Consider the following 21,808-nt stretch of genomic DNA (forward strand, 5'->3'; position numbering starts at 1 on the left):
GCCTAAAGTAATTTTTTCAGGTATTGAAGATGACCTGTCTAAATTTCATTGTCATTCCAGGCAATCGAAGTCAAAAGTGACTTTAACTATCTGAAGTTTTACTAATATTATTAATATATATGTAGTACCTTTTACAGGCAACTGACGTAGTATAACTGCCTGTAAACGCTACATTTGCCCCTACTGCCTGGAATTAAAAAATAAATTACTTTTACACCTAAAAAGCTCCTTATTTCAGTCCTGTCCCTGGGTCATTGACGTCTTGACCGACCTTTAAATGTCAACTTTGACAGTTGATGACGTAAGAATCAGAGACGGACCGAAAACGAAATTTTTAAGGTTATGTTTGATTTAACAGGAGATCGAAATCGGGGAAGGATATTAAAGGCCTTTAGGTTACGTATCGAGTGTCCCCCGGTCAAAACGGATTAAGCCAGATTATAATAGGGAATCGTCGAATTAAGCGCGGCACAATTTTCTCAATGGAATAATGAATCCGAAGACGCGCATCGTGGGAAGTATGTACATACACGAAACGCGATTAAGCCGTTTAGGCAAGTGGTTAATCGGCCCGTGAAAAGGTTAAAAGACGCACGACACGATATACACAGTGGCCCATTTAAATTAAAAAAAAAAATGAGAAATATAAATTAGGTCTAATCCTGTTTAAAAAAACGTCACAACTGTCAAGACAGATCCAACAACCTGGCGTTATCCTTATAGTTTTTTATACTTAACGTTATTGGAAACAAGCAGTGAGATGTAGGTAATTTTAAAAGGATTCCTTACGGGGAGGTTGTATGTTCAGAAATAACACTATCGCAGAATATTTTAATTAATAAAGGATTTTGTAATGTCAGGAATTTCAGAATATCAGGAATTTTTTTGTTAATTATTTGGAAGTAACAAAAAAAATACTTTACAGTAATAAAAAAAATTAGCCAAAAATACAGATTCTACCGCTACGCCCTCTATTATCGAACAATTAAGCCAAATAATGCCTAAGACACAACTAATCAAACCAATTCACTAAATATCATTATTATACTTCTTTTACGTTTAACGTCACCGGAGGCAAGCGGTGAGATGCTGTTCAGAAATACACATTGTGCCACACGTTACCTGGTTTTTAATAATTTTCCAAATTTTGAAAGTTCAAGGTTTTTCTTTCAACTGCCTGGAAGAAATTAAAAAAATACTTTTGAAGTTTTAGAACAATTAGAGAAATTATTATCTTTTATGAACCGAAAGATACCGTACTACTGCGCCCTCTATTATCGAAAAAATGTAGTATACTTACATCGGAAACGGGGATCGGTTCGTACCCGAGCCGTTTATAAAACCAAAAATCTGTAAACCGGCACCAGTACATAACGTCAATAAAAGAACACAAGTCACTTTGTGTTAAATTTTAAAAAAAAACCTAACATAAAGATAATGGCAATCTGGTTCCGAAAAATCATTCGCAGATTACGAGGGGTTAAGCCGTAATCCCGAAAACATAACCTTATCAAGGCATATAAAAAAAATAATAATTTATTTTCTTCAGCGAATAACATTTTTATCCTTCTCGGTGATCGTTTTATGGCCCGTTTCTTATCAACGCACGTTCAGTATACATTTTAATAAATTCCCGTGAAAAAATAATCTCGCGACACAATGCGATTTGCGTAAATTGCCGGTTTGTTGTTATACGATCGAAACGTGTGGAAAGTTGACTTAGTGGATAATGAAAAGTCACTGGTAGGACGTAATAACTAACCTATTTTAGCTTTATAAGTATATTTCGAAAATTCCTTAAACTAACTAAGCAAAAGTGAAAATAGGTTTCAATCTGCAGCTCACAAGCATCAGAAGGAAACCTGGAAGATTATTGACTCATTAAGAGACAATTCAAGCCATACTTGGCCAAGCTTAATCTAAACAGTGGGGCTCCAGTACTATCCCCAAATAGTTGCCCCAGATAAAGACTTGAATTTATTTAAGGAAGTACCCAAAAAATCTTTTGCAATCTATTGACTGTCGAAGCTATTCGGTTAATAGGACTATTCAGTAAATAGGTTGTTTTGCACATAAGGGAATATTGAGGTTACAGACATACATGTAAAGAAAAAAGGTACAGCCATTCTGATCTGATCAAACATCAAAGAACTGCCTTCTGTTTGATGATCTGAGTTAATACTCGAGCCTTTCAATATGGATCAGAAAATGAGGTGGGCAAATTTTATTGGGGAATTAAAAAAGAAATCTTATTAACAGAGATTAAGTATTTGCAAAATCTTTTGATAAATTCAAGCAGTTATTAGCTTGATTTATATGTCTGAAGTAAGACTTTCAACAACAAATTCCTTAACGGAGTCAAGCTTCTTAAAGGGGATGAACCATCAATAACTTGACAAAAAGGAAGATCCTTAAACAAGCATTTTTACCCCAATAAATTGCCTGTAATACAGTGAAAGTCAATTTCAGGCAATTGAAGTTAATTTTTTTTTGTTTAATCCAGGCCGTTAAAGAGAAACAAACTAAATAAAGACTCAATTGCCTGGCAGTTATTTTGTTAAAAAAAGTTTGCTTGGAATGACTCGAAAAGTCACTGACACAACTTGGAAGTAATAGAAAATTGGTTTCAACTGCCTGGAATTAAGTTTTTCTTTATTTCAGATGATTGATGTGACAATTCCAGGCAGTTGAAGTCAGTTTTTTGTTGTAGCTTTAATTCCAATTCAATTTACACCAGAAAAACAATCTGTTTATATCTTTCTGGTGCATTAGACTGATTCTAAGATGAGAAAACTGCCAAAAAAGCTTCAAATCATTAGCGAACAGTAAAAACTCAGATTCCAATAGGGAGCCAAGGCAAATAAAAAAATAATGAAAGAAGGGTTAACCCGCTATCTTTATCAATAACTGATTTTGTGCAAATAATCTGCCATTAAATCCCAGGTATCATTGCTCTCTCTAAAAATCTCTCCTCTACATATTTTCACTATGAACTTTGAGAGACTTTAAATGTGATAGCATTGAAGGCGACTTATTTTGAGCTCCTTCACTCAAAATAGCTCTTGAGTAAATTGAGAATTTTTCATATAATAATGACATAACCTTCAGCATTCACTCTTTATAGGACATTCATACAAATCATTCCAATTACACCACTGGTTCATCATCTGCAATTTTCACCAGCGGATCTAACAACTTAATAATGCTTAATGTCAACTAAAAGCATTAAAAATAGTTTAAATAATAATTGCCTAATGAGACAGGACTGTTAAACTAACTCATTTTATTCACCTGCGGAGAATTTCTGAGTAGTTTTTGACAAGAGTGTCAACATATTTATTGTGTCACCTGTAGTAGGTTGACTTTATTGAAGGCTTTACTAAAGTTGCGACAAGATTTAAAGTTATTGTTGCTACTGAATGACCTCTAGTAAATCCATGTTGTTCATCTCCAATTATTTTCTGAAATAGACCAGATAAAACCACCTCTACACAGTGCTCGAACAGCTTAAACAATAAGTCATTTTTATTACTAGATTTAAAAATAGGACATACATGAGATAACTTCTAGCAATCTGTAAAAGTTCTAGAAATTAAAAGTCTGCACCATTACCTTAACTATTTCAAGGTACCTTTTACTTTGCTCCTATATTTGTTTGAATTGAAGCTCAATGATCGGGAGACTGCTGTGGTACTTGTCAATGAGAAGCTTTGCAATTTAAACAATTAGCAATGAAATAAACAAGAGCATTGCAAAAAGTGCTTTCTATAGTGCCCTAACCGAATCCCACAGTCTTGCAAAAAATCTTGATATATATTTTGGAAACAGTACCTTTGATGCCCAGAAAATATTCCTCCATCATCACTCTAGATAATAGGAATGAATCAAATAATTATTCTTATGCTTATTAATAATTATCCTTCCCCTTATCAGTGACGTAAGTAACAATTGTATAAAATTCCCAAGAAATTATCTCTAGAACAATAAGAATTTGTGTAAATCAAGTCAATTCTATATGGCTATGGCTTGTTTTCATACTACAGAAACGTGTGGAAAATTGACTCAGAGGATTATACATACCTGTTAGGTAATGAGTGAATCGAACTATATTATATGAATATTAATTTAAAAACCCAAGATTTTAGAAGTGAAGCGTACTATAGTGCACCGCCAAAGAAAATCCGAGAAAGTGGCCGGTTTGAAGGTTTCTGAAAAACTTCCTTTAAGCAGAAGAGATTTTTTATTTTTATGTTTTAAGATTGAAGTAGTAGAGTTTTCTGGGTCGAAAAAAGTGCCTGGTTTTCAAGGGGTTAACATCCCTGCAAACTGTGATAATACAAATTTACAAATTCACCTTTACATACGCGTAATTTACATATTAAGGGCTAGTTCTTTTTGAATGCTTCTAGCAATCTATAATTTGTCTTTGTTTGAACCAGAATTAAATTTATTACAGTTCATTTAAAATGTGTTTGTAGTAGTGTTTTATTTGGGTATTTTTAATAAATGTATGAAAATACAAACTGTGTTATTTGCCTGAGGTTTATTATAACGCTGCTGCAGACTGGTCCTTCAAAGGAAAAAACACAATTTGGAACAATACCTACATAATGAGGTATTCTTAAACTATTTAATTGAAATCAATTAAAGTTTTGACAAATATTAATATTGTCGTTTTTTTGTTTCACCTCGAACTTAATTAATTAAAATATTACGGCAATTTCGCGCCTGTAAAATAATTCCGCTTTTGACGGTTGAATGGGGCCGAGTGTACGATGGAATCAAAAGGAAAAAACCTTGAGAAAAAATTAAACTTAATTATAGAAAAAAAAATTAGGATGTCCTCAGTAGTAAAACTGAACGAATCAACGAGTTTTTGTCATTGACAATGCAAGAAATCAACTGGTGTTTCCTTATTATAGTTCTTTAATTGCTATTAGTGATAAATCTATTACTGACATTCATTGAGCAAATAGAATTTATGTGTTTCAGGCATTAGGGACAAAGCCACCTACATTTGTTACCCGTACCTAAAGTAACAACTTCTTGGTAAGTTAATTTTTCACTCCAATGGGGTAAGACTGTTTTTTTTCTGGTATTTGTCTTGGGGCAAAACTGATGACTTATGCGAACCAAATAGTACTCAATACATGCAAGTTTACTATTGTTGTCAAGGCAGAACAAGAGGTAGATCATTGCATTTTTATGACCATGGTAGGCGAATATCAACAACCTGATATTGATTGATTTACAAATATAATTAATGCATGTATAACATCCAAGGTTATCCGCGCCATATGAAATATTAAATAAGCTTAACACTAAACGCAACCAATATTCAAAAATCATCCCTTTTCACATGTTTTATTCAACATTTAACAAAAAAAAAACAATAAACTATTCATACCGAATTCCGGTGAATATACAAGTCCGGCGCATCATTGTACGGGTACACTTGCAATTTCTGGTACCTGGTATTGGTGTAATTCTTTTTCATTATCGCCCGATGTGGTTCTACGCGTACCGTACGTTGCTTTTGTTAATAATTCACATTTTTTTCATTAGGACATGTTATTTATTATAATACATGGTTTGTCTTGACTCGTCAACAGATAAAAAATTGCAGACGACAGCGGTGACGTTGTTGACAGGCGATGCCCGGTGTCACGTCAATTGTGTCAAACTTGACAGTCGGTGTTGCCACTTGCCACACAAAAACCGATTCCAAGCGATCTATCGGTTTTAACCGCGGTTAAGCCCTTGGTTCACCTTAAACAGTCCCTTTGTAACATAACCAATCGTGTCCGCTTGGTCGTGTTTGGTGGAAGTAACCTCGTAGCTTGTCAGCTGTCACTATCATAATTTTGTTTGTTTTAAATAATACCCCAGACGCCGGTAATATTATATGTAATTAGTTCTTAAACATAAATATCAAAAAAGAAAACTTATTAGTCATAATAAATGTGTCATTTTTGAAAAGGAAATAATTTGTTGTTTGTTTTTATTTTTTCCCGCACTTATTTCAATATCTTTGACGTTTAGAAAACAGCTCCGGACGTGGGTTCCAAATTGATGACGTATAAGGGACTAATTGGTGACGTCACGTATCTCGATGTGTTTAGTTAATACCATTTAGGAACGGTAATTACCGATAGACCGCTTGGAATCGGTTAAAATTTGCGCGGTATTTTTAAATACGAGAACTAGCGCCGTTTTATTTTTCGGTCTGAATTACTTTAATATAATTGGATTTTTTACAATGATAACTTACGTGATAAAAGGTGTTTTTTCTGTAATCGTTTCTGCCATGAGAGGGAAGCTTGCCGGTGCGAAAGTAGATTTCCATGGAGGTGAAAAGGAATTTGGTTCTTATTTTACGAGGGAATTTTTAAAAAGATGATGATGATGATGGATGAAATGTTTAAAAATGATTGATTGACGTTTACCTGAGAACCGTCAAAATCTGACAGACTTTTACAAAAGAATGACACCTGTCAATATTTTTTGTTTATGTGGTTTGTTTTGATTTAAATTCCGGTATTAGGGTGTAAACCTTGAAAAAAAAACCTATTTCAAGCAGCCATGAACGATTTGCCAAGCATCGTAGTAGTGAGCTCAAGCAACACCAAACCGAAATCCCTAATTAAGCTTATATCAAAAGCCAACCCCACTGAGGACCCTTCGGGGGTCATTAAACAACCCTGGAAAATCGGTACCATATTATAGACCCCTAAAGGACCTAACTAATGATTTAATTTCTAGACACAAAATACTATTCCTCAATAGTTAACCTAATAGGCCTCAATGAATCTTATGAACGAAGCATGGAGTTTAACAGTAAAGTGGAGGCTCTTATAATGCATATGGATGCTAATAAAAGCACTGGTTTAGAGGATTTGAAACGGTGGAGTGGGTTGATGGAAGACTGCGATTCTCAGGTGAGAAAACTGAATTTCTCAACGAATCTATGAGGGACTTTTTTAGGTTAAATTGTTAATAGCAAACTACTGTAATGATGACACAAAAATCTCAAAAAATGACGTGACCGAGTGGTGTTTAGAGCAGAGGTTCGAATTTGTCGAGCTGTATCCCTCACAAACAGACAATAGTGAAGAACAAACTATTATTCCAGAGAAGTTTGGGATTGATAGGGTTATCGAAGCATTACAGGTAGAAGAATTGAGCATGATATTTTAACATTTTTATAATGACGTTTTAGGCACACACTTGGTCAAATCTTGTCATGAAAAAATCGTGTAAAAGTGCCATAAGGAAAGCTGATGATTTTAAGGCGGACCTTCCAGGTACTGTGTGATCTATTATGATGTTTTTAGCTATATAGTAGTATGGTTTTAGAGGATTTATTGGGTGAAGATGACTTTACTGAACTCTTTTCACAATTACATATGATGAAGGATAGTCTACAGTCATTATCTGCGAGCCAAAGGAAACAGTGTGCCGAACAAATGGTTACAGCCTTTTGGCAAGCTATCGGGGGAGATGATGAGGAGTTAGAGTAGGTAGTTAGAAATTATTATAAGTTTATGTGATTAAAGAGATTTTAGTTGACTTACTTGGCTTCTTTTTTATTTAATTTTTATCCCTGGGGAAGAACGCGAGGATCTGGCATCTAAGGACGCAATAAATAGTTTTTCAGGTCCTGTGATGCCATCTACTAATGTATAAAAGAACTATTATAGTTGAGCGCCATTTTTAATAGATGTCAACCGCGAATTACAGATTTCTGTATTTTTAAGTGGTCCATTAGTCATGTCATAACCAAGACCAAGAAGTAAAGAGACAAGTCTTGCTGATGAAACTTTGAAGGGGCTTTTTAGTGTTTTTTTCTTTTAATTGCGAATTAAATTACTAAAAATATTTGGTGACAAGAACACGTAATTACTGTTAGATAGAATATCCTTAATATTCATTAAATTGGTAAGTTTCTTTTATCACCTATTATCTGTTTTGATTTCATTTCTTCTTTTTTTTTTTAATTAATTGACAATATATTAAATTAAACTGATTCTAGTCTAACATAAATAGTTCCTAAATTATATACTTATAAATATACAAAGAATGAATAAATATAAATTTGCCAAACAAGTATGGACAAGTAGAAGAAATCTTCGAACCTCGCGCCGTCGATTGTTCTCTGCCATGTTGCCAAGTTGTTAAAAAAAAATACACCACTTCTACTTGGAGTGACATAATTATTTTAAAAAATTCTCTTTTCATTCATTTAATCGAATAAGAAAATAGGTTCCCGCTATAATATTCAAATATATCCAGGCACTTTTTGGTGCTTATCCAATTGACTTAAAGAGCTGACAACAGTGGAAGCTATGACGTCATTTTAAGCCATCCATATAAACGAGGGTGCTTCTACAATGACTCATCGGGAACCAGAGAGTACCAACCGTCCTCAGTAAAAGCATTTTTGAATTTTTTTAATTAAATATTCTTTATATACGGGGACGAGTCAAAAAAAAAACAGCCTAAACCGGTTTTTTCCAGATCCATGACCGACCATGACCTACGAGGGCCGTGCGAAAAGTTAAACTTTTTACGTTCTCCAGAAATATGGGATCCCCAGTAGTACCTGCTAGCCGAGACACTTGGAAGGAGTTTTTAAGAACGTTTCCGGTCCATTTTAGGTTTTTCAATATTTTGAACGATGGCACGGCCCCAAGAAACGATTAATTTGAGTTTAGTGAAGGTGTTTTATTTAAGTGAGAGAAGGACGAGGCGGCGGAGGAGTATGGAGAAAACGTTCATGATTGCCACAGTTAAAAGAAGGTGAGTGAATTTTTTAATACTGTAATCATAAGAAATATTCAAACGTTTGGCAACATTGCCTGTTTTATTAACAGATGTCATAATATCGGCGGTAGTTCAGGTGGCGGCCACTAGATGGCCCTACGGGTTATTATCTTACAATCATGTTATTTAAAATTATACGCAGCTAGTAATAAATAATGTTAAGCTATATCAATAAATTAAATCAAACAAATTTTTTATTTTTTTATTTAAAATTTCTGTTTTTTGCATTACGTCGCGGACTTTGCACTTTCCAAAATTCGCTTTACTTTATTTACACAATGTTCTGAAATGTATTCCTAGGCTTAATTGTTGCTTGCGCAGTTGCCGAGTTGCAAGGATTTGATTTGCAAGATGACGTACGTCGGCCATTTTATCATTTTTTGACGTCAAAAAATAGGTTACTTGACACGTCAGTTCCAAATTTAAAACAAATATTGCCAAAACTTCTTGTGTCATGTCCTTTGACAGATAAACAATGCAATGAACGTTGTTATAATAAATTAGTTGACAGATGATTATAGGGAATCTTAGCAATGCATACATTTTATACTGATAAAATATAAAGTCTTTTATTTCCTATTATATTGGAAAAAACCCTAATACAACCCATTTGGGGTCTAAATTTGTTGTATTAGGGTTTTTTTCAGGTCTAAATTCAAGATAAATACTGAAATAATTCACTCGCTCATGACGCAAAAACTCCCTAGACTTGACAGGTAAACAATGTTATAAATGTTACTTGTCATAACAAATTACTTGACAGATGATCGTAGAGAGTTTTAGCACCCTTGAAATTTTATACTAATAAAACATAAAGTATTTTTATTTGCTATTGTATTAAAACAAAATAAAGAAGAAAAGAAATAACATATAATATATATATAAATCACGTCCAAATTTGAATATATACTGAACAAATCCTCCTCGCTCATGACGCGAAAACTCCCTACCCTTGACAGTTGTTATAAATGTCAGGTGTCAAAATTGACAGCTGTCAGCGAAAATCTTGACATATGGTGCTTTCTTTAATATTATTTAAATCTTATTACACTTTTATATAATTGCATTATATATTATATATTAATATAAAACAATAAACATTCTTCAATTACATAAAGTCAGATTATATATACGCTAAGACACTTGGCAACTGTGCATCTCCTATCGTTTGACATTCGAGCGCATTCACCATTTTATTCTACATGCATGCGCCATCATATTATTTTGTTGTCAGAGGTGTAGTGAGAGTGCCTTGTATTTCAGTGAACGAAAACGCGCTTTTTTGTATTCACTTGTAAAGAAAAATCACGTGAAACCCTTTGAAACACCCTCACCGATAAAACCCGTGTGATTTTAATCGTTTTACCGTGACCGCGGAATGTGTATTATTGTGAACAATGCGTTGTGATTCCGCTGCTGCTGGTAAACAAGGATGATAATCCAAATGATTCCCGTGGAATTCGCGATAAGGAGCAAAAGAATTTTCGGATTTTAAACTAGTTCCTTTCAAGCTGTTGAAAACGGCCGAGAAGATGGTAAAAAGGTATGGCTATAGTGTTTATTCATGAGGGTCTCTCCCCCCCTACTGGGATACCCATAAAAGCACAATAATTATTACCAATTGTTGTATTCATATCCGGTCACAATCGGTGTTTTTATGGTTTCAAAAATCGTTATTATTATTATTGCACCATTTATAATAATATTACTATTTCAGTTGAGGGAAGGCCCTTTTAATCATTTCATTATTATAAACATCTTAGATTGGGTTCTGATTTTAAATTAACAGCCAGTATTTATCGGTTCTTATAGAACAAGAATCATATATATTAGAGAAATCAACTAAATGTACTAAAATGCTAACTTTCACTTTTTAAGTTCAATCCATAGTTTTAAATGTTCTGGCTCTCAAGTTGCAGGCTGTCTTTTAATAGTTCAATTCTTCTTAAGTTTTAAATGAAGCCGACTAGTGGTATTTTCCGATTGAGTCTTTTGTCATAACTCTAGAGCTAAAAATAAATTAAACATGCATTATTATGCTTATTAAGTTTCTTTTTCGTTAATTATACTATATCCTTTATTAATTTATAAGCTAGAAAGAGAAAGGATGTTATAAAATGCATTATATTTGTAGTGAAAAATCAGTTAGACTCCGAGGAATTTAGGTTGGTGCCAGAAAACACCTGCTATCTCTATTTTTATCTCAATTGCCCCCTATAAAGAAGGCTTTAATTATTTCAAATGGTATAAGTTCTGTATATTATGATTTTCAAAGAGGTATTTGAGGTTTTTAGTAGGATACCTTGATGGGTCCAGGATAAGATTTGATTTAGACAAAAGTAGTTTTTTAGTTGCTTGAACCCGTTCATGGTGTCATCAAAATGTTATGGAGTTAAATGTGAGTGATGTCATTTGATGGTTATTAATTGTAGTAAAAGTCTTATTTAACATGTTTACAATGTAACTCTTTATGGTTGTCAAGGCTATGGCAAAGTTAAGCGTTATTCAGTGGGTCTTTCAGTAAATGCTATGAAGATTTTGTATTGTTTTTTGGTTTGCCCTATAGTACAATACTGTGTACTGTGGTCACCATCCTATCAAGTTCATTATATTCATGCGGCCACTAGAATGGGTTTAGTTAGTGAGAATTTTAATTATGAGGAATTTTTGTCTATGCTCAAAGTAAATAAACATTTTGGAACATAGTTGGGATGTTTTTCTACATGATGTGCTCAATTCATGTAGGCGCTGGTATGTGTTCAACCAAACTCAACCCAACCACTGACCCTCACATCTTCATATAAAGAAATAAAATCTAAAGAATGAAATTTTAGAAATAAAGCTTCACAATGCCCTAGTGATTACTTTGATTCTTCGGAATAGATGATGAACTTAATAGAAATGCCTGGACTGCTAATTCAATGAAAAGTAAAGGACCACTACCAGGTGGGCGCCATTTTGCATGATTGTGTACAATGTTGGTCACTCTGACTGAAATTTCAGTTGTGCCAATTGTAGGGATAGAAAACAATTAAAACTTTTGGGAGGTTACGTTTATAAAAACTAAATAGAAAGTTACATTAAGATAGTTTCATTAGATTTAAGATTTTTCTTGTAATAATACTCACCTAAAATGAGACAAAGTTTCAACTAACTTGGGATAGATGCATGGCCCTTTAAAATATGTGTTTTATTACTCTCATAAACTTGAACCTTATAGATCCTAATACCTCGAAAATGATGATCTTTATTTAAATTTTTGCTTGTATTCACTTAAAACATTTAGTTCAGATCACAGTTCAAATGTTAGCATCATCAACTTCATTACCGTTATTGAATATATTTTTTGACAACACTACTGGCGGCCACCAGGTATATAGGTATTTATTAAGCTTGTGGAATAGGTTGTAAGAATGTGTGTGAAATGTCAATATTCTGATCTTTTAATCATTAAATTGTATCTATTCAATATAGGGATGAAGCATTATGTAGCTCAAGATAATACTGTGGTTTATTTTGAATATTTGTGTCCATAAATAGTAAATAAGAGCATAAGAAAATCATGCTAGCAGTTTGTTTGAATCATACATTACTCACCACTACCACTACATTATTAACAAACTAGGTACATAATTTTTCTGTACCCTTTAGTGTGACGATGCTTAAACTTAGATATTATTATAAGCTTTACTGTACAATTGTAGTAGTATTTTTTGCAAATCAAGATTCATTAATTCAGTACATCCATAATCCCTGTGAAATGTTTTACATTCTCTATAGATAATTGGATATATTACATATAAGCTTTTACAAAGTATGTGTAATAAAATCCAATAATTATAATCTATCTCAGTACATTTTAAGGTGCACCTAGGTAACCAAATACCTGTATGTGCAAAAAAATCAAAAACAATTTTATAAAAATAAATATTTAAACAAAATATGTCCCATCCACTAACTATTGCAAAGTTTCCATTTAACACCCAATAAATAATTAAACATTAGAAAACAAAAATCCTTCACGATCATGTATGAATGCCTAAAGCTATGAAATATGAAAATCAATTAACAGTAAGTAGTTTTTTAAATACATGTAAATGATCATAAATGTAATCCCCAGATATTTTACAAAATTTTTTGACAGCTTTTGTATGTCTAATATATGGTGGTAATAAGTTGTACAGTTTGGGTGCGTGGTAAAAAATTGATTTTAATTTCATAGTAGTGGCAACAGTTGGAATTGATAAGTGTCTATTTACATTTAATCTAGTCTGATACTGATGATTAACAAAGTTCTTAAATTTATTCGACTTGTGAATATATATACAGAGCGACCAACAGTATAATGTGCGTACATCAAAAATATTTCTGGAATAAAGTAATGCAGTAGAAAATCTTTTGTTTTTTTTGAAAATAACTTTTAAAATGTAGTTTTGGGTTACATTTAAAGAAGTCAATGTGTTTTGGTATATCCCACCCCAAAGAATTAGACCATACCTTAGTAGTGATTCCACAATTGCTTTATAAATCGAAATCAAAAGTTGTTTATTTAATATTTCCCTGAGCACATAAAACTTGTATATTAGTTTTCGAATATTTTTTGATAGTCTAAGGATGTGGTGGTCCCACTTTAAGTGTTTGTCAATATAGATTCCAAGATATTTTGTAGAGTGAACTTCATGAAGTTTATCCATAAGACTATCTATGTAAATACTATTAAATGATGGACGGTTTGCAGCTGTGAGGGAAAATGCTATATAAATAGTTTTAGTGATATTTAATGATAATTTAAATGAGTCTAGCCAGTGTTTTATTTTCTTTATACCGTTTATAGCATGTTCCTTCACCAAATCCCATGTTTCCCCATAGAAAGTTACTGCTGTGTCGTCAGCATAAGAGATAGTACTACCGTTTTGTATTGACATATTGGTTAAGGAATTTACATATGCTACAAATAAAGTTGGACCCAGAACAGTCCCCTGAGGGATGCCTATTTTAATTTGAAGGAGTTCACTTATAGTATTTTCAACTTTGACGGATTGCTCTCGATCCATCAAATAATCAGCAAAAACGTCTAACACGGTTCCCCTTATCCCATAGGATTCTAGGACTTGGAGCAATTTGTTATGAGGGACCGTGTCGAATGCCTTGGCTAGGTCTAGGAAGACCGTAAGACACTTTCTGCCACCATCCAAATGGTCTGTTATTTGCTCACAAAGCACACAAACTGCATCGGTTGTGCTGAGGCCACTCTGGAAACCAAATTGGTTCTTAGAAATTATATTGTTTTGATTAAAAAATGCCACCAGGCGGTCCTTAAGGCATTTCTCAAAGACTTTAGAAAAAATGTTCATTATACTTATGGGTCTATAATTATTTATATTTGATTTATTACCTGCCTTGTGAATAGGTTTTACTATGGCTTGTTTAAATTTTTTTGGGACCTTTGCAGTTTGAAAAATTAAATTTATAATGTGTGCGAGAGGGGAAGAAATATAGATATGAATATTTTTTTTTTTTTTTTTTTTTTTTTTTTTATTTACGGGCATTACCCATTTTTACAGAAATAGCATAATTTACAATAACAATAATTTATAACCTCAAACAATTTATACTTAGTATTATTTTATATAATTATCATTTGATATTCACAACCCATCACTATCACAGTCATAGAATAAAACAGGATTAATAAATAATGGCAACAGGAGAACTTAAAAAATATACAACAAAAGAACACAATAAAATTAATTAAATTCAGTTTTCACTCCCTTGAACCCAATTATCACCTCCAAAATTGGTTTAAACCAGCACACAATAGTATGAAGTATGAATAGTATGTACACACAATTAAACAGAATAGCAAAAACCCCACAACAATATACAAAGTCACACATGAAAATCCTCAACAAACTTAGCAAAGCGCCTTGGACTTATATTGAAATCTATGTTCAGAGATGTACTATTATTTGCAAGCCTGGCTGATTTAGCAATAAAGCTATTGTACTTGATGTTTGTTCTACAGAAAGGTTGGTAGAAAAGGCTGTTTGACCTTGTATTTCTCGTAGGTACTGCTAGACCTATTGAATATAGCAGGTCTGGTGAATCTACAGAAGCAGTCAGAAGAAAGAAAAATGTGCTATATTACGTAAGACAACAAAATCTTGTGTACAAGCATCCTAAAAACTAAAAAATTCCAAATTCACTTTAAATTTCAAACAAACATAACTTCTAAAACACTTTACCATAAAATTTACACACATTACCAAAATTAATCATAACAAAACAGATTGAGAAAAAAAGCATCTTTTTGATAAATTTCATTAAAAAATAAGTAAAGCTGTCAATAAAACAGAATTTAGAAGAAGTAAATTACATTATTTAACAGGAAACAAAACTAAAACACTAAAATGATGTCAGAGCACAGGTTAAAAGGTATCATTAAAAAAATCGTCAAGGCTATAATATGCCCTGGATAATAAAAGTGATTTTAATTCCTTTTTGAAGGTTATACAAATTTTTTAAATCCCGTTGTTCCCGACGAACAACAAGAGGAGGAAGACAAAACAGCTCATACAGAACCCTGTAATCATAATGGTAGTTGTCAACAGGATCAATTTTGGATTTAAATGCCAGGTATTTCAGCATTCTCCGTTGCACCTGTTCCAACCTGTGAATATAGCAGGCATAATGAGGACTCCAGACTGAGGAGGCATACTCCAACAAAGGTCTGATCAATGTACAGTAGAGCATGTGGATAGCAGGGGTATTTGTAAAATCTCTTGTGCATCTCTTGACAAAACCTATTATTTTAAGGGCTTTTGTTACTATCTCAGATATATGAAAGCTAAATGTAAGAGATGAGTCGAATATAAAAATATGTTTTATAATATCAGTTGTAATACCATCAATTCTGGGTGCAGAGGAATTTTTTAAAGAAGCAATTTGTTTGATAATTTCATTCTTATTAGTAGGTCTTAGAAACATTGAAGCCTGTGTGGATGGTTTTATTTGCAGGGAATCTGGAGGATTTTTAATTTTATTATACATATTGTAACCGACATCAACAAAATATTTGTTGCAAAAATTTGCCATATCCAACTTATTATTAAAACTAGAATTATTGTTAGTTACGTTAAACTTAAAATCTTGGTTACTGTTTGAATCTGTTACTTCATTTATTATCTTATATATTTTTTTTAGGTCAGTACCACTAGACTCGATTTTGGCTTTGTAATAATCCTGTTTACATTTCTTGATTAATGTGCACAAGGTATTACGGTAACTATTAAAGGCAGTTTTGTTTTCTAAATCGTTATGAATTAGTAGTGTTTTTTTCATTTTGTCCCTCTTTTTGATACTATTAATTATACCAATTGTGATCCATGGTTTTATTTTTTTATACTTATTTTGACATAATTTTTGGGTTTTTGAATGATTTAATGCTTGTGTAATAGTACTGTATAAAATTTCCAATGCTAGTTCTGGATCATCATTGTTAAAAATGCTTTCAAAATTTTGATTATGTATAAAATTTGTTAATATGGTATAATTTATTCTAACTGTATAAGAATTTACCTCCTCCTTGTTTTTTTGCAACTCTATCAGTAATATGCAACATGGTGGGAAAATGGTCAGTTATGGCAGATTGAATGACAAAGGAAGAGCAATTAATCTTAGAACCATTTTTTCTTCTCAAGAATATATGATCCAGACAACTAGATGAGTCAGTTGTAACCCTAGTGGCTGAGTTTATGGTAGAAATAAAACCGAAGTGGTTCAGAATAGCCTGGTATGTAATAATTTCATTATTGTTTTCATCAAGAAGGTTCAAATTTATATCCCCTAACATAATGTCAATCTGACTGGTAAATGAATCTGTAAAGAAAGCGATCTGATAAGAAACATAATTTCATTGTGAACCTTCATAATCGGTGGGTTCAAAAATCCATTTAATCTGACATAATTTAAGAGGTTAGTTCTAACGGAAGCAATGTCAAAGGAAAGTCAAAATAATTATGGGAAAAGATTACTACGCGATCCTCGGGATCCCCAAGAGCGCGACAGACGACGACATTAAGAAAAGTTACCGGAAACTGGCCCTAAAGTACCACCCGGATAAAAATAAAGCCCCAGACGCAGAAGAAAAATTCAAAGACGTCGCCGAGGCCTACGAAGTACTATCGGACAAGAAGAAACGGGACATTTACGATAAGTACGGAGAGGAAGGACTTAAGGGCGGGTTCCCCGGGGGCGGTACCGGTCCCTTCCAGGGCGGCACCACCTTTTATTCCTTCCACGGGGATCCGAGGGCCACTTTCGCCCAATTCTTCGGCAACTCGAATCCGTTCGAGGAGTTTTTCTCGTTCGGTAACGATTCGCAACCGTTCATCTCACTGTTCGATCAAAGTTTCAGTGGGGCGGCGTCGACGTCTAGGTCACAGGATCCCCCCGTTGAGCACGACCTGTACATCTCCCTGGAGGAAATCGCCTCCGGTTGCACCAAAACGATGAAAATCACCAAGAAAGTACTGAAACCGAACGGCAGCTTACAAAAAGAAGATAAAATTCTCACGATACAGGTGCGACCCGGATGGAAGGCCGGTACGAAAATAACGTTCCCGAAGGAGGGCGATCAGGGTCCCAATAAGGTGCCAGCGGACGTGGTTTTTACCATAAGGGATAAGCCGCATCCAGTGTTTAAACGGGAGGGCAGTGACCTTCGTTACTCGGCCAAGGTGACCTTGAGGGACGCCCTCTGCGGGTGTTTAGTAACAGTACCGTTACTGGGCGGCGGAAAAACCACTCTCGACTGCACTGAGGAGGTTATTAAGCCGGATAAGACGAAAATTATTAGAGGACAGGGGCTACCCTATCCGAAGGATAGCGGCAAAACGGGCGATCTGATTGTCACTTTTGATGTTTTGTTTCCAGATAAACTGTCACCGGCCACCAAGAAAAAATTAAGAGACCTTTTGTAAACATTTAAATAAGTTATAACTAAGTTGTTCAATATGAGATATTATACTAGTTAGTACATAACATAACCTGTTTTAATGTGGCTTGTAATAATGACAGATAAATGCCGCCATGTTCAGTGATACCAACAAAAGACATGTGAAAAAAAAAGTCACTGTTATATTTTTTGAGGTTGGCAAACCTGATAGTGTTATCCCAATATTACAAACTGAATTTCGTTTAAATTAAAATCTGCCACATTATCCCCAAAATTTTCCGGCGTTATTTACACCCCTTTCGACACTTGTAATCTCCCAGATCATTACTCTCGATAAATTTTTTTCAGTTCAACGACCTCCTAAGCTGATGCGGGTTTATTTTAGAGCTCTTAAGCCCTCCCCCTTAAAAAAAAAAACGATATTTATAGATGGTTTTTCTTAATTTTCACTTTAATTAATTTTTTGTCATTATGTACAATAAAAAAAAAAGTCACGCCCAACGTGGGGCTCGAACCCACGACCCTGAGATTAAGAGTCTCATGCTCTACCGACTGAGCTAGCCGGGCTATACCTGACGGCTCTAATTGCGCATTATTATTTGTCACGGAATTAATATTAATAATTTTTATTCTCGAACAGGGTTATTTATTTAAAAAAAAGTGTTATTACCGCGGCAGCTACTTATTGTTATCAGTGCGATCCGATGAATCTTTCATGGCCCCGACAGAGATGAATTATTAAGACTTCAGAACGGAATGAATAACTAATCAAGATGGCCTAGTTTTCGGACAACCTGGACAGTGTTGCCAACTCAAAAAAAAATCCCTAAATATTAAGAAATTTCTCGTCGTGGCGTTTGTTTTAAAATAACGTATTCTTTGAGGCATTAATAACCCAGGGTCAATTCGCTTATAAAATTCAAATTCCCAAAAAAGGTGGCAACCCTGATTGGCGTTTCTGATTATTACGAACTGTCAAATGGTTTAGTTTAGACCGACGTACAGTGGTCGGGAAGGAGTTTTCTTCATTTTTAAACTGAAATTACAGTTTTAGTTGCCTATACGGCCCACTGCTCCTTAACCGAAATGGACCGAGACTAAGAAAGATTCTTAAGCGTTCGCAAGTCAATCAAATGGAAAATGCGAAATTACATTACTTTTTTATTAAATAAATAAAAACCGAAATTCGCTTATAATATTAACCACGGAAGACAAATAAAATAATGTTTTGCCCTAGAATTGCATATTAAAACGCCGTTATTATTACGGTACCGTTATTTATCTCGTCATTAAAGTCTATTTTTTCGATCAAATATCCACGTACAAACGTCACATGTCGGTTGTCAACCTGACAGATATCTTATGTGAAATTGATCTAACTGACATCTGTCAACCGTTTGGTGATTGAGCGGGAATTTCAAACTGTGTAACGTGAAAATCTACTCAAGCAAAAAATTCCCCAGAACAAAAAAAAAAAATAACGATACCGTTTTCGGTAAATATTTTCGTGTTTAAATGGGAATTTATGAGAGGTACCTATAAAAGCGCTAAAGCTAAATTTAGCGTGTTTATACCCTCGAAAGTTTAAACGCTTTTGGCGGAAATGTAACGGGCCGAAGTTGGCCCCGACGTTCCTATGACCCAATTAGGGTTTCTGCATTTTCGTGTTCACGCCAGGTCTTCATTCTCTCTGCTTCATTTATTACTGGGATATTTCATATATAAATGCTACTTTTTTCACCATTACATCCCTCGTATATTTGGATGTAACTCAGAAAGTAATTGAGCCACAAAAATGCTTCATATATCAAATTGTTCCTTATTAGTTTCTTTAACTTTGAGTGAAAACCGCATTAAAATCCCTTGAGTAGTTCTGGAGTTATCATAAAAAGTGTCTTATATAAAGCATGTCGAATTGCAATATCAAAATGTTAGCTTTAGCCTCGTCCAGGTACATCCTTCGTAAATTTGACTGTAACTCAAAAGATGCTTAAGCGAAAAAATTGCTTTATATGTCAAATTGTTCTTTATAAGTTGCTTTAATCTTGAGTGAAAACCTCATTAAAATCCCTTAAATGGTTCTTGAGTTATCATGAAAAACGTGTCATATTGCATTTTAGCCTAGTCCAAGTACATCCCTTGTAAATTTGAGTGTAACTCGTAAGATACTTGAGTCACAAAAATCCTTCATATATCAAATTGATCCCTATGAGTTTCTTTAACCCTGAGTGAAATCCGCATTAAAATCCCTTGAGTAGTTCTGGAGTTATCATAAAAAGTGTCTTATATAAAGCATGTTGAAATGCAATTTTAAAATGTTGGCTTTAGCTTCGTCCAGGTACATCCCTCTTAGATTTGGGTGTAACTCGGAAAGTACTTAAGCCACAAAAATTGTTCATATATCAAATTGTTCTTTATAAGTTGCTTCAATCTTGAGTGAAAACCTCATTAAAATCCCTTAAATGGTTCTTGAGTTATCATGAAAAACATGTCACATTGCAATTTTAGCCTCGTCCAAGTACATCCCTTGTAAATTTAGGTGTAACTCATAAGATACTTGAGCCACAAAAATGTTTTATATATCAAATTGTTCCTTTTTAGTTGCTTTAACTTTGAGTCAAAACTTCATTAAAGTCCGTTGAGTAGTTCTCGAGCTATCATGAAAAGTGTCTTACATGAATTATGTCATTTTGGAATTTTAGTCTAGTCCCGGTACATCCCTTGTAAATTTAAGTGTAACTCATAAGGTACTTGAGCCACAAAAATGCTTTATATGTCAAATTGTTCCTTATTAGTTTCTTTAACTTTGAGTGAAAATCGCATTAAAATCCTTTGAGTAGTTCTAGAGTTATCATGAAAAATGTCTTATATAAAGCATGTTGAAATGCAATTTTAAAATGTTGGTTTTAGCTTCGTCCAGGTACATCCCTCTTAAATTTGGGTGTAACTCGGAAAGTACTTAAGCCACAAAAATTGTTCTTTATAAGTTGCTTCAATCTTGAGTGAAAACCTCATTAAAATCCCTTAAATGGTTCTTGAGTTACCATGAAAAACATGTCATATTGCAATTTTAGCCTCGTCCAGGTACATCCCTTGTAAATTTAGGTGTAACTCATAAGATACTTGAGCCACAAAAATGTTTTATATATCAAATTGTTCCTTTTTAGTTGCTTTAACTTTGAGTCAAAACTTCATTAAAGTCCGTTGAGTAGTTCTCGAGCTATCATGAAAAGTGTCTTACATGAATTATGTCATTTTGGAATTTTAGTCTAGTCCCGGTACATCCCTTGTAAATTTAAGTGTAACTCATAAGGTACTTGAGCCACAAAAATGCTTTATATGTCAAATTGTTCCTTATTAGTTTCTTTAACTTTGAGTGAAAATCGCATTAAAATCCTTTGAGTAGTTCTAGAGTTATCATGAAAAATGTCTTATATAAAGCATGTTGAAATGCAATTTTAAAATGTTGGTTTTAGCTTCGTCCAGGTACATCCCTCTTAAATTTGGGTGTAACTCGGAAAGTACTTAAGCCACAAAAATTGTTCTTTATAAGTTGCTTCAATCTTGAGTGAAAACCTCATTAAAATCCCTTAAATGGTTCTTGAGTTACCATGAAAAACATGTCATATTGCAATTTTAGCCTCGTCCAGGTACATCCCTTGTAAATTTAGGTGTAACTCATAAGATTCTTGAGCCACAAAAATGTTTTATATATCAAATTGTTCCTTTTTAGTTGCTTTAACTTTGAGTCAAAACTTCATTAAAGTCCGTTGAGTAGTTCTCGAGCTATCATGAAAAGTGTCTTACATGAATTATGTCATTTTGGAATTTTAGTCTAGTCCCGGTACATCCCTTGTAAATTTAAGTGTAACTCATAAGGTACTTGTCCCACAAAAATGTTATATATATCAAATTGTTCCTTTTTAGTTGCTTTAACTTTGAGTCAAAACTTCATTAAAATCCGTTGAGTAGTTCTCGAGCTATCATGAAAAGCGTTTTACATGAATTATGTCATTTTGGAATTTTAGT

General features: G+C 33.6%; 4 protein-coding genes and 1 non-coding gene across 6 annotated transcripts in view; 3 read left to right on the top strand and 2 right to left on the bottom strand.

Annotated features, from left to right (window-relative positions):
• The window catches only part of LOC126735972 (calcium-transporting ATPase type 2C member 1), a 48,566-nt gene extending 42,114 nt beyond the window's left edge, over positions 1-6,452 (bottom strand). The window contains exon 1 of one of the 2 annotated variants that reach the window (XM_050440096.1): positions 6,272-6,452. In XM_050440096.1, coding sequence (XP_050296053.1) covers positions 6,272-6,346 — 75 coding nt within the window. In that variant the 5' untranslated portion in view covers positions 6,347-6,452. Of the gene's footprint in view, positions 1-5,407; positions 5,621-6,271 lie in introns of those variants that run through there. The other variant, XM_050440095.1, reaches the window with a different exon arrangement.
• A 19-nt stretch (positions 6,453-6,471) lies between these two features.
• Positions 6,472-7,569, top strand: LOC126735973 (alpha- and gamma-adaptin-binding protein p34-like). The gene is made up of 5 exons (XM_050440098.1): positions 6,472-6,712; positions 6,763-6,938; positions 6,985-7,170; positions 7,220-7,304; positions 7,357-7,569. Exons 1-5 carry the CDS (start codon positions 6,583-6,585, stop codon positions 7,518-7,520), a joined length of 741 nt encoding a protein of 246 aa, XP_050296055.1. The 5' UTR covers positions 6,472-6,582; the 3' UTR covers positions 7,521-7,569.
• Positions 7,570-7,802: 233 nt separating this feature from the next.
• LOC126736915 (protein pellino) overlaps positions 7,803-21,808 on the top strand; it is a 49,524-nt gene continuing 35,518 nt past the window's right edge. Inside the window, exons 1-2 of the mRNA XM_050441540.1 lie at positions 7,803-7,938; positions 8,518-8,799. Of these exons, the coding sequence (XP_050297497.1) occupies positions 8,678-8,799 (122 nt within the window). The 5' untranslated portion in view covers positions 7,803-7,938; positions 8,518-8,677. The remainder of the gene's footprint in view (positions 7,939-8,517; positions 8,800-21,808) is intronic.
• LOC126736917 (dnaJ protein homolog 1-like) lies at positions 16,644-17,870 on the top strand. Its single transcript, XM_050441541.1, has one exon. It carries the CDS (start codon positions 16,842-16,844, stop codon positions 17,802-17,804), a length of 963 nt encoding a protein of 320 aa, XP_050297498.1. The 5' UTR covers positions 16,644-16,841; the 3' UTR covers positions 17,805-17,870.
• Positions 18,274-18,346, bottom strand: Trnak-cuu (transfer RNA lysine (anticodon CUU)). The gene has a single exon. It is a non-coding gene; the product is annotated as a tRNA-Lys (tRNA).

This window comes from Anthonomus grandis, chromosome 5 (genome assembly GCF_022605725.1).
Source record: "Anthonomus grandis grandis chromosome 5, icAntGran1.3, whole genome shotgun sequence".
Lineage (NCBI taxonomy): Eukaryota > Metazoa > Arthropoda > Insecta > Coleoptera > Curculionidae > Anthonomus > Anthonomus grandis.

Bases quoted from the DNA above. Each gene is read 5' to 3' on its own strand.
- LOC126735973 (XM_050440098.1), top strand. From the start codon at position 6,583: ATGAACGATTTGCCAAGCATCGTAGTAGTGAGCTCAAGCAACACCAAA. The intron at 6,939-6,984 runs GTGAGAAAACTG...GGACTTTTTTAG, and splicing joins TGGAAGACTGCGATTCTCAG to GTTAAATTGTTAATAGCAAA. The intron at 7,305-7,356 runs GTACTGTGTGAT...GTATGGTTTTAG, and splicing joins TTTTAAGGCGGACCTTCCAG to AGGATTTATTGGGTGAAGAT.
- LOC126736917 (XM_050441541.1), top strand. From the start codon at position 16,842: ATGGGAAAAGATTACTACGCGATCCTCGGGATCCCCAAGAGCGCGACA.